We start from the raw sequence: 12,440 nt of genomic DNA, 5'->3' as shown, positions 1-12,440 counted from the left end.
GCTAAAACTCTGCTTCTTTATTTACGCATTCTGACTTGAGCATTGGAGAGTCCTTGTCGGAGCACAATCTTTTGGTTCGGATTTTTTTGTAGATTGCTCCAGTGCTGTGTTTCTCAATTTTTTGGCGTCAACCGTAAACGAGCCGTAACAATATCCATTTTTCTGGGTTCACTTGGGCTTGGGTCCGATCTCACTGGACCAGTTCAAGTTGTGGATGCGGGGATCGAGCCCAGACCCAGACCTAGACCCAGACCCAGACCGCGGTTGGACATTGAGTTTATTCAATAAAATGACTAAGTGGTTGAGGATATTGATTCATCGTATCTATTTGTCTGCTTTGAACCAAGATGATATCACTGGAATTAACCCTTCTAAAAGCGGGCTCAATGTGGACTATGGTCAACGAGCTTATCCAGCCAAACCGGTTAAGTCATTGCCGGTACATCCTGGGTTGGATATATATTGTTCATGCATTGAAACTTGTATGTGCATGCATGGTTGATGCGCTGGAAGCCAATATAGTTGGGGCCTAGGGAATGGATAAATATTTATCGATGCAAGAACGATAGACCTTTTGCTTTGAGTGCTAGGAAGCCCGAATCCAATACCATGGAAAGCCCCTTCAGCACTAGCCCGTGTGTACTTTCATACATACAAACATATGTACCTATTTAGATACATAACTACATACGTGCATACATACGTGCATGCATGTAGGGCACTAGCCCATATGTACTTATATATATACAAGCATATGTACCTACTTAGATACATAAGTACATACGTGCATACGTATGTACATGCATGCATACATATGTACATACGTGTAGGGCACTAGCCCGTATGTACTTACATATGTACCTACTTAGATACATAAATATATATGTGCGTATGCATGCACGTATGTGCATATCTATATATATACATATCTGTACACATGTACATACCTACATGCCCCTTTTCCCCAAACTTTATCACAATCAAATATTGCATATCATGATTGTTGTGGTGCAGGTGGGAGTGCATTATTAGTCCCATATTAATTGTAAGTTAAGAAAAACTCTAGTTTATATGGGATGTGATATTCTCTCCCACATGAAGTATCTTTTAAAGGACAAAATCGTAAGGTCACATGCCATAGTATCAAAGGCTAAAACAGATAATATCTCCCATATATGGGAGTAGAGAATGACTCATCTGAGCTATACAGGAGCGGAGAATGACCCACCTAAGCTAAGAGGAATTCTGGCTTATGTAGGATGGGACTTCCTCTCCGACATAATTTTTCTCTCATATGAGACGTCTGGCTGAAATGGATAATATCTCGTATGTGTGTACCAACTAATCTATCGTAACTGTAAATAATTTTTTTATAATTTTATTTACAGACATATATTTTGTCCAACATGTGTGCACGCATTTGATGTGTTTAAGCTGAGGCCAATATATTTAAAAAATAAATCATTAATTCTGACTATAGCTAGCATACAGAAAAGAGTGCTGATTGACTTGTCAGATTTGCTGGTCTCCGTCTGGGTGTTTAGTCGCCATACATCAATTGAAATATGAAACGGTTTAACTAGACGTGAATTATAAGTGGCAAGCTGGTCCGACCAAGTAAGCCTAAAGCAACCTGTTACTGAAGACCTTGCATAAATGCCTACATGAAATTAAGAACTTGCCATAGGCATAGAAGGCTCGCCATCTTGGAGTCGGTGCTTCATTAAAGCTGGTTAAGTAGAAATCAACTAACATACGCTCACAAAGACAGCACTCTTTTGTTACTTTAATATATAATCCTCTTGTTAATCGCAATTTGAAGTGGTTGAGTTGTTAACTAGAAACAAGCTACCAATTATGAGTTTCATTAACGACTCGAGTATAGGCTTAAATCTAGGCAGTCCAGAGGAAAAATTAGGCGCAACCATCTTCAACGAATTTCATGGGAAAAATGAATGGTTAACCAACCTCAGTCAAATAGTGACCCTATCTGACTCTCATTTATCTTAGAAATTATGTTGGAATTAATACCTATGATAACGAATTAGGCATGACAGTGCTTTAAATTCTAGTAGTTTATTTGTGTGCAGATATGAGACAACCAACTTGCAGGTCCCCTGGAAGAAGTTGCCATGGCCAAAGTGTAGTAGTCTATCCTTTTCATTATTGCACCATCCGTTGTGACACGTAACAAAGTATTGGAAAGACGGCAATACACCACTACAAAACCTACAACCCACCACTCCCTACACAGCCTGCAACATACACCACTCCCTACAAAATCTACAACAGGAAAAGCACAAAGAGCAAACACAAGAAGAGCATAGAATCCTCATCATAGATAAGTGCTAGCGTTCTCTACACCTCAAGTTTCTTCTCTGCACACACACCGGAAGTGGTGGGCTTGCTGGGTGACGCCGGGGCAACATTTTCCGATGTCCTCAGACCCATCGTCGCCTGTGACACCAACATCATCATGCTCAACTTCAGCCCTCGCCCATCCGATCGGTGCAGCAGCGGCATCTGGGCCGGCCTCGTGAGGTGGTGTCACCTTTTCCATTGCCTCAGGCTTTCTCCACTCCTCGTGTCCTTCTCCACGAGGTGCATCGCCCCTAACCTGCTGTCCTCCTTCGGTATCCATGGCCATCAGACGGCGGTTTGGGGAAAATATATACGGCGACCGAGGGCGGTTTCCATGCTAAGGTTTTGAAACGTGGCTCATGTTTTTGTTCCCACGTAGTTATGGAGGTAGATAGGGAGCAAGTCGCAGCGCACATGAGACAAGGCTTGGCTGTCCCAACTGAAGTCCAATTTGTCAGTCTTGAACCTTCTGCACTCTTCATTGTCCCAATTTCTTGAATTCGCTCCAGATAAGATGGGAAAATGCATTGGCGTCTTATTCTGATTTGTTTCGTACTAAGAAAATGCTTAGCATGAATACGGATATTGAAGTTAGATAATATCAAAAAAATTAAAGAGAGAAGACAAAGGTATGAAAGATTTTTATAAAGCTGCAGGCTTACCTTCTTACAATATTACTTCTGAATGACTTACCCAGCCGTATTAAAGCTTACCATGTTGCAACATTTGGTTACGAACCAATTCGCAATTCGGTACTGGTCATACAGGATCTACTACAAAATATAGGTCTAGTTTAACTTTAACCACATAAAAGACTAATTACAGGCTGGCTTGGGTATCCCATGTTGGACACAAGCAGGCTGAGCCACTTCAGCCTTGATCCAAGCATGACCTAAGGCTAACAATTTCTCACTCAACAGTAGATAAAGTCAGCTGCATACCGGCCCAACCCAACTCCTCAGCTGAGGCATTTAAGCTGACGCATTCAGCTCGCTTCAGAAATGTGTAACGATGGCTGCCTAGCACTTTGCTCGGAGCAAAGGTTCGGTTTCTGGTGAGACTCAGGCCTCAAGGATCAGCTCCTGAGTCCTGATATCAAAAATCAGAAAGGATCCATCTCATACACGAGCAATACCATTTAAGACCCTAAAAAACAACTTGAAACCTGAAAAAGGATCTGCCTCGGATTAATTGTCAAGATTTCCGCATCTATGGAGCTTTGCATGTCATTAAGCTTTGGTAAAAACATGTAACCCAGGCTTTCTGAAAAAATAACAGAATACTCCACACAAGATATTATTACCACAAAGCACATCATGATGCTTGCGAATTCCAGAGATCTTATTGCAGATTATATGAATAAGCAGACTGTCTCATACATGAAAAGCAGCTGGAAGTTTAATTTCACATATGGACTTATATTGATACATCCCTACCAAAAAGTCCAGCAATCGCGCTCCCAGGATCACTCTTTTTGATGAGAGACTCCCCAACCAAAACCTGAAATACAATCTAGTAAGGAACCCCACCATGCAATCATATTCAAGTGATTCAAATCATAACAATGAGAAACTTCAAATAAATGATTTTGAGAGAGAGAGAGAAATTAGAATTCCACTGATTCAATTCTAGGTTTGAAGCAATTTGTTGCTTTTATGACCTTCAAAAGCAAAGAGAAGTTTGGGTAGGCATGGATATGAAATTTTGTAGGACTTACCGCTCTAACTCCAGAACCTTGTACATATGAAATATCCTCAGGAGTAAACAACCCAGATTCTCCCACCACCTGAAATGTCAGATAAGTGCACTCAAAGCTTATAAACACGATAACACTCACACATATGGGATAAAATGGAATATAAATATAACTGCTTAAGTTTAACAAAAGCTGAACCAAAACGGATTAGAGTCTCCATATGTGGTCTGTATATTGCACATATCTTTCTCGTGGTCTCAAGGTATTGTCACCATATTCCTTGTAGATTTTATATTTACCTTGGGCTATATCTTAATTAGCAATGCATATTTCCGCACACTTGGTTTCTCTTGCTTCTCTTGAATCTATCATTATATCAGAGCCATACTTCTAGTTGGTGTGCAATCAAAATTGGCATTTATCATCCTTGTTCTTCGTTCTTTCAATTGGAAGTGCCTTTGGAGTTGTTGTCGCCTTCCTTTGGTTACCATTACAAAGGTTCATCTTCCTCTTGTCTTTCCTATTTTTTAAAACTCGAGATCCACTGGTTTTATGCATATTCTACTTGATTAAGACCAGCCATCAACCAGTATTCATCTTCTATATGCTACAAATATAGTGCTGTGCAACCAGCTGCGTGCTATTGCAGTGCTATGCTGATCAGCTGTTCATGGCATGTCTTCTCATGATCAGCAGCTTGCTGATCTATCTCTACAACGCCATCTGCTTGTTGTTATATCTGCATCTAACAGCTGTTTATTGATGTCTCCTTGCAATCAACTGCCTATGACTGTGGAGAAGCTTGTTGGTTTGTCTTAGATAGCTGGAACTCAACTGCCTTGCTGTCTAATGGCTGCTGTTATGGTTGCCAGCCTTCACAAGTCAGTCATCTCATGATATGTCTATGCCAGCACCTACTTGGTGTTTGATGATTGGCCCCTTAACACATCTAAGCTATGTTGATTAGATTTCTCTCTAGCACCAATACATAGCATCTGATTGTCTGGGAGATAAAATGGGTGGTTGCCCTGGCATTCGATAATAAAAAAACCTACGCAATTTAATTTGCATTCTTCACAAATAAATAGTAGAAGCAACCTCAGAACACATTCACATTTTCTGTTTCTCAACGTTTGAGATGGCATAGAGCAATAAAAATTCAACCAGACTTGGTATTGAAAGAGACAGATCAGTAAAAGGAAAAATCAACATGATGTTAAATTAATGTGAACTAAATGAAGAGGCACGGCCAACAATCTCAACCATAAAAGTTCTTTCCAGGACATCAGCTTAAAATGCTTCATCAAAGAAAGATGAAAAAATTCTACTTACAGTTATGCCTCTTCGGCGGATGATCTCCCCACGCTCCCCCTCTAAAAGTCTTTTTGTGTTTGAAATATCAACTTCAAATGTCTCTGCAATGAATATAAAAATTAATGCATAAAACAAGATCCACAGAAAAGGAACTAGTCCATGTCAAACCTTTCTTTTGAAGATGAGCATACTCATTAGCAAAAGGAAAAAAAATTGACAGAGGTATTGCAAAACTTGCCTCGCAGTAATATCATAGAGAACATGAAATTCATAACTACCATGCTTCATGAAACGGTTAAAACTTAAAAGAGAGCAGTGTTTGCTTATATAGAAAACAGGTGATACTGGAGGCATATTCACAATAACATATTGGTTCATAAATTTTGGGAAATATAAGTAAATTATTGATTTTCTATTGAGGATTATCTGATGAAACTAACAGTAGAAGACTCTGAGCCATTTAGCAATAGTTTTATAAGTCAATGTATTTCCTCAAAATAGACACAATAATATGACATTTATTTTCACAAGCATTGTTGGATCCTTTATCCATTGGTTTTGACCAATTACCTACAACTGAAACTTTTTGACCTTATCATTCTAAAGTCCATCTCTGTGTTTGTTGTGATGATTATTTATATACTTTTTGTCTCTATCGGTCTCCAAAGGCCTCCACGCATGTACATATTTGCAACGTTGCTTCCCCTATTTTTGCAACATCAATTCATTATATCACCAAAATAAACCTCATTAGGCAAACTCTTTCCATTATGTAGCCTCGACAAAGTCCAGCATTTGGCTTTGTAAAGGATAGTATAGCAATTTCCTCTTTATACTTGTGGACATGAAACATGTCCAACTAAAAAACCAGGGTCATGTTCAGAAGAAACTCTTAAACATGAGAGCCACACTGATCAGTATAAAATCTCTTTCAGAGGCAACTTTCCACAAATCATGACTAGATTGCTAGAATTTTAATTTCCACAATACAGGTTCTTATCAATCTAAAAAGAAAATCTAATTTTATAAAATCAGTAAATCACTAGTCATATTAAGGATAAGCAACAATCAGAAACTAAAGTTGTGAAAAAGATGGAGTTCAGGCAAATACAAAATAAAGATTACTTGTGATTGGTAATTCCCAGAAAAGGAGATATTCCAATGTCTACACAAAAATTCCTTGCAGCACTGCAGTTATATCAACATACCAAGGTCACGATTATTGATACCAATTAGCTGAATCCCATCTATATTCAAAACCCGATCCAGTTCCCTTTCATCATGCACCTAAATAACAAAAAGAAAACCTTTCTTTAGTAATGCACTATCATAGCTTCGTTTGACTGAATTGGTAGAAGCAATCACAATGCCAAATAGACTTAAATTATAATAAAGTAATACAAGGGACTGAAAAAGGAACTTTATTAAAACTATTTATCAAATTGGTTTAAAGAATTGACAGGAAAAGCACAGATAATTGAATTTGTTCTCCTCTTCTCACAAATAACCTTAGCAACAGCAGAGCCAACAAAATGGTAACAAGACCAAACACAGCAACCATTTCAAAACTGAACATGACATTTTCTTCAATAGAAGGTTAATTATATATTTGCAAATAGGAAAGGTGCATGAAGGAGAACCAGATATTTAGGGATCACATTCCCAATGGAGAAAGCATTGTTAGCAAAACTGTTAGACTAGGTCTGGAGATTTATTGCTTGATTTATTTTTCTTAGTAGAAGCTCTGCAAATGCAGCTCCAAAGCAATTTGTCATATGAAATATATTTTACTTTTTTGAATTTTAATAGTCCATGTCAATTCTGCCATTTGATAAACAGGTTCCGTTTGATGAGTTAAAATGCACCATAAAACATTTGATACATAATCTGAAAAAAAAAACCTGGTCACCCACCTCAACCAGTGCTGCTAAGCCAAGCTCTCTGCAAAGTTTAATCATACATTTGATGTCAAGATCAGGCAACACTGCAGCAATTAAAAGAATTGCATCTGCACCTTTTGAACGAGCATAGTAAATTTGCCAGGAATCAATAATGAACTCTTTACAGAGAAGAGGACACTGCAATTTCACAAAGCATTTTAGAAGTCCAAAGATAATTGAGTTATATAAATGAATTGAGTGATAATGGTAAAGCTACAGACTAAATTGACAATGTGTGTACTGACACAAACCTTGACTCCAGCTCTGCGTACAGCCTCTAGATTTTCAAAGCTTCCCTAAAATATTAACAATAATAGTAGTGGTCAATTAAGTTTATATGCTTAATATTCAATTTCTGATTAAATTTTTTAACACACAACGCTGACAAAATTGCAGTAGCTCACTTAGAGAATATTCACCTGAAAATACTTTTCATCAGTCAATATGCTTAAGCATGCTGCTCCATTTTCCTCATAAGCTTTAGCTATTTGAACCTGTTATAAACAAAATTAGTAGTCAAACTTAGTTCTGCATCATAGGAGGAGGGGCATAAAAACATGGAATTTGTTCCTCAAAACATCAGATTCTGGAGCCAAGTTTTGCTCAGAAAACTTGGCAAGAAAGAACAGCTGGTATAATTCTTAAATATCAATTTGCAGTTGAATCTTCATGCATGAAAACGTTCTGTCTGAAAGTCCAAACACTCATTAGCACATGCCTTTCCATGAGTTCCACATACAAGGCAGTTAAAAATAAAACTTTGTCCAACCTTCTATGTTGAGGAAGGTCAGGAGATTTAAATTTCTCAGCAGCAGCATGATGCAGTGACAATGAAGAATTAAAAACATGACAACAATTTGAGAAGGGGATTAAAGCAAAAAAGCTAAGTGAAGTACAAGACTGTGGAAGCCACGCTGGTGGAGTTTGCTAAAACTATTGCTTTGAAAGTGAAGAGAGAAATAATGAAGAATACCAAGTCATTCAGACACAGCTAGAATTTCCTAAGCTAAATGACAAAGGTTCTGCATTATATGCTAGTGTAGCTAATTTGAGCAGGAGGAGGACATACCACACTGATAAGAATTTAAATTCCAGAAAATCTTATAAGAAAACTGATTTTCTAAAGAATTAAAAGAGAATTATTTGAGACAGGGACTTATAATAAGCAATGTTTCACTATCCCAGATCACCAAAGTTGTAGCCTAGGAAATGCATTTGAAATGTAGATCAGCAGATTGTCAATCATCTTTGGGGAAAGATATTGGCATAATCTTGAAATAAAAATATCTATTCCTTTGCAGGATCTTGAACTTGCTACAACTCAAGTGCTGTAATTCAAGAAGATGTTTATGAATCTTAGTCTTTTTGGGGAAAAAGAATTACAGATTCAAAAACATAGCACATGTTTGCAATTTTATTAGTAGAAGAAGTGTTCAGTGTTGATGTGACATATACTCATTTAACTATGCATGCTACAAGCCCTACATTATTACTGGAAGAAGTACTAAGTTATATAAAAGTAAAAAGATGCAGAAAAATCCAGAACGTATGTATATTTTTGTGCTGCGCATGACATGGTGCAAAGAACATCTTCGAAAATGTATAATTACAAGATGAATCTATGAAGAACAATTTGCTATTTGATACTACAAAACATGCATAAACTGTTGGTGGTAAGTTACTTGGCATTTCAAAGAAAAGGATTATGCTGCTTAAATTATCAGAAAAAATGACAACACCTGCAGCTAACCAGACCTTCAAAGTTTCTGCCTCTTTTCATGTAGCACCAATATTCTGATTAAGCACAAATATGCTCTTAGTTTGTCAAAGCAAACAAAACAAATATATAGAGCTACTGAAATCTCCAGAATACTTACTTGCATGTTAACATATGCATGTTAATACTGGAATGGAGATAATGACTTCGCATATTTAATTAAAGGTTATTAAAAGTATCTCTAGATTTAGTTTTCTTAGGCGGTTCATCGTCGACTCCACATGAAAAAAAAAATTGCCTCTACCTTGAAAAATAATAGAACATACACACACGCACACACACACACACATACATACAAACATACATACATACATACATACAAGAAGTAGCAAAACTTACAGGATCAAAATCTTCACGTAGTACACCTCTGCTGGGTGAAGCCTTTTTCACCTCGGCTATCAGAGCAGGAAGACCAGTTCGCTGATACGATGCTTTCAAAGCCCCAACAAAATCTCTAACTGGAGGAGCACTGTCAATTGCTTTATTCAGTGCATCGTGAGGTATTCTCCATTTGAACTAGAAAAGCAAGAAAATAGTATATTATTGATCCCTCCATTCAAGAAACAAATGTTTTCAATGATTAACTAGGAAGGAATTTGTGAGTGCCTGAGAAACTTCCACTTCCTTGTCCCATATTATTTTTTCCAGAATGTTATGGGGAGGGTCTTCATCGTCCTGTGAGCTCTCAGAGGGGTGTCCAGTTCGATATCTTCTTCTAATTCTAATGCCCTGCTTTGCTGCTATATCATTTAATGACTTTCCACTCTCCCATTCTCTTACTTCAACAGAGTTTACAAGATCATCATGGTTAAAAGTTATCATCACATGTCCATCCGTAATCTCCTGCAAGAACCAACATAAAAAATTTAGAGATGATTATAATGAATATAGATTTGTTGAGAAAATGGCGAACTTTTCTGTACATAAAAATCTAAGCATCTATGCCTAATTAGGTGAAGAGATGAAAGCTAAGCTAGTGAAAAAGTAATGCTTGTGATGAAATTAGGAATGAACTCTAATATTCATTGTTTATTCTTCTGTAGGCTCACTACAACATGCTCATCCAATGGCCAGAATATGGGATGTCCAGAATGGCAGAGGAAACGGTGTGACAATATGGACCCAACACACTCAAAATATATCCACCAACGAGTATTGGAGCAATACATTCCCAAATTGATACAAACTCCCCGGGTCCATTTGAGAGAAAGAGAACTATTCACCTTCTACTGCATTTTTCACTTCAAATTAAAGAAATAGAAGGATACAATAGAATGCAACTCTAACTGCTCCATAAACAGTCATAAATGCATATGTTGCAATATTACATATCCCATCTTGGAAAACCTCTCATCATCACAGTTATTCATTAGTCTACCATGTAACCATATCCAATTTTTTCCCCAACTAAGTGATATTTATTTTTGAAGGTTATGCTATGGAAATTAAATTTATTACATGAATATACAATAATTTTGTGACTTAGAATGAGAACCACAGCTTTGCTGATCTATGGGTCCATTTGGATTGGGTTGGCATATGTGAGATTACGGGATAATCTAATGATTCCAAGGAATTATTTTTTTAGAAAAATGATTGCAGAGGAAAACAATTTTTACTACGTTCAGTTAGCAGAAAAATTACTCTGAAAAATGATACTAGAAAAAGACTTACATTTGGTTAGAGGTAATCCTATATAAGAATATGACCGAATTTACAAATATGCCCATCAACATAAAATAATTTTTTAATATCAAGATACCATTGTCATCTCCAATTAGTTTTGATAAAATGACCATAATCACAAAACCCTTTGCATAATACCATCTTCTTCTTAATTTTTTTTTTGCAAAAGCTCTTTGAATGAATTTAGAAAGACATCAAAACAAATTCAATATCTACATTAAGGATATTTTTATCAAGTATGAATTACCACCACTCGGGAATTTACAAATACTAAACTCCCCATGGTATTTGTTTTACCTTTTCTCTTTGAAAAATAAATATGGACCCATCTTTTTTTTTACCACCTCTCTCTTCCATTTTTCACACCAAACATATAATCTGATATGGGATATATTTTCCATTACCAGATTAACCTCAAACAAACAAACCCTATAAGTGTTTTATTTTCCACAGTTCCAAATCACTTCTCCGGGACTTACATAACGTCACTTCTTCCCAAAAGCAATGATTTCGACATTGAATAAAGATATAAAAGCAAGAATAAAATAGCTTCAAGTCCAGTTAATATTTACACTGTTTTGTTGAAACATTCTAACAAACAACTTACAGTCTCTTCAATCACCCAAGTTTTTACAAAATATTAAGCCAAGAAATTCGAAAAGTCGATTGTAGAACCATTACAGCAATTTCCTACCAAAAAACCAGATTTTTTTTAAACCTCTCCACACTACTATAACAACAATACAACATAATTATAAAAATCCCAACCTTTTAATGAAGATTTATCATAAAAAAAAGGACCAAAACGAAATCTAAACAAATACCCTGATGAACTTTTTAAAATAGAATCCGGAGAACCCTGAGAGAGATTACAGACCTTGTCAGCTTTCATGCAACGAAGACGAGTTGATTTCCGCGGCTCGCCCACAAGAATTCCCGGAAGCCTATCCATCGAGGGAAGATCTCTCCGGCATCTCATCGCCAAGAAGCTCGGAACCGGAATCCTGACCTTAGCCTGAGCTCCGGCAAAGATCCCCTCCATTACTTCTTCCAAGGATCCAAAAAGTAGCAGTAAAGAAAGCAACGACGAAGAATGAAACCAGAAGCCGCCCCTCGCTCGCTCACCGCGTCCTTTCGGGCTTTTGGAAAGCCTCGGTCTGGTTACTCCACAGTGACAGGAACCGGCTTATGACGGTCCTCTCTGCCCCTGACTCCTCCCGACGGAGGGAGGCGATGGTATATCGGTATTACAGCGAGTGAATCTATCGCGACCGGTGGTGCCGTTTTAATTGATGATTATTGGGCGAAGATTTTGCCCCAATTGGTCAGATGTTAATTCCGAAAGCGGGCAAGCAATACTTACTTTAGTTGGAGGGGGGCTGTATCTTTTGGCACAAAAGGGTTCACCTTCACTCCACCGTACGATCACCATTGCACAGATTTGAAAATACCCGTAACTCTGCCATTCATCTCGTTCGTAGATCTCAAAGCGACTAGTTGATGATCCAATGATGGATCCATATGAAGGAAGATGAGTTCTTTTGCACGAAAGATACACTGCCGGCATATAGTAGTCGTCCACTCGCTGATTGCATTTTGGGCCATTTTTTCCAGCTCAAGAATGGTTCAAGGGTTCAAACTGTTCAATTACATGGTGAGAATAATA

At 37.4% G+C, this 12,440-nt stretch overlaps 1 protein-coding gene across 1 annotated transcript; it reads right to left on the bottom strand.

Annotated features, from left to right (window-relative positions):
- Nucleotides 1-3,681: 3,681 nt before the first annotated feature.
- Nucleotides 3,682-12,037, bottom strand: LOC105060529 (indole-3-glycerol phosphate synthase, chloroplastic). The gene is made up of 10 exons (XM_010944287.4): nucleotides 11,652-12,037; nucleotides 9,695-9,931; nucleotides 9,428-9,604; nucleotides 7,731-7,805; nucleotides 7,563-7,607; nucleotides 7,285-7,449; nucleotides 6,580-6,658; nucleotides 5,390-5,472; nucleotides 4,079-4,147; nucleotides 3,682-3,861 (listed from the first exon to the last, which is right to left on the bottom strand). Exons 1-10 carry the CDS (start codon nucleotides 11,814-11,816, stop codon nucleotides 3,778-3,780), a joined length of 1,179 nt encoding a protein of 392 aa, XP_010942589.1. The 5' UTR covers nucleotides 11,817-12,037; the 3' UTR covers nucleotides 3,682-3,777.
- Nucleotides 12,038-12,440: the final 403 nt, after the last annotated feature.

This window comes from Elaeis guineensis, chromosome 1, assembly GCF_000442705.2.
Source record: "Elaeis guineensis isolate ETL-2024a chromosome 1, EG11, whole genome shotgun sequence".
NCBI classification, from domain to species: Eukaryota; Viridiplantae; Streptophyta; class Magnoliopsida; order Arecales; family Arecaceae; genus Elaeis; species Elaeis guineensis.
Note: the sequence above shows the minus strand (reverse complement) of the source record. Positions and strands in the feature narration are given on the sequence as shown.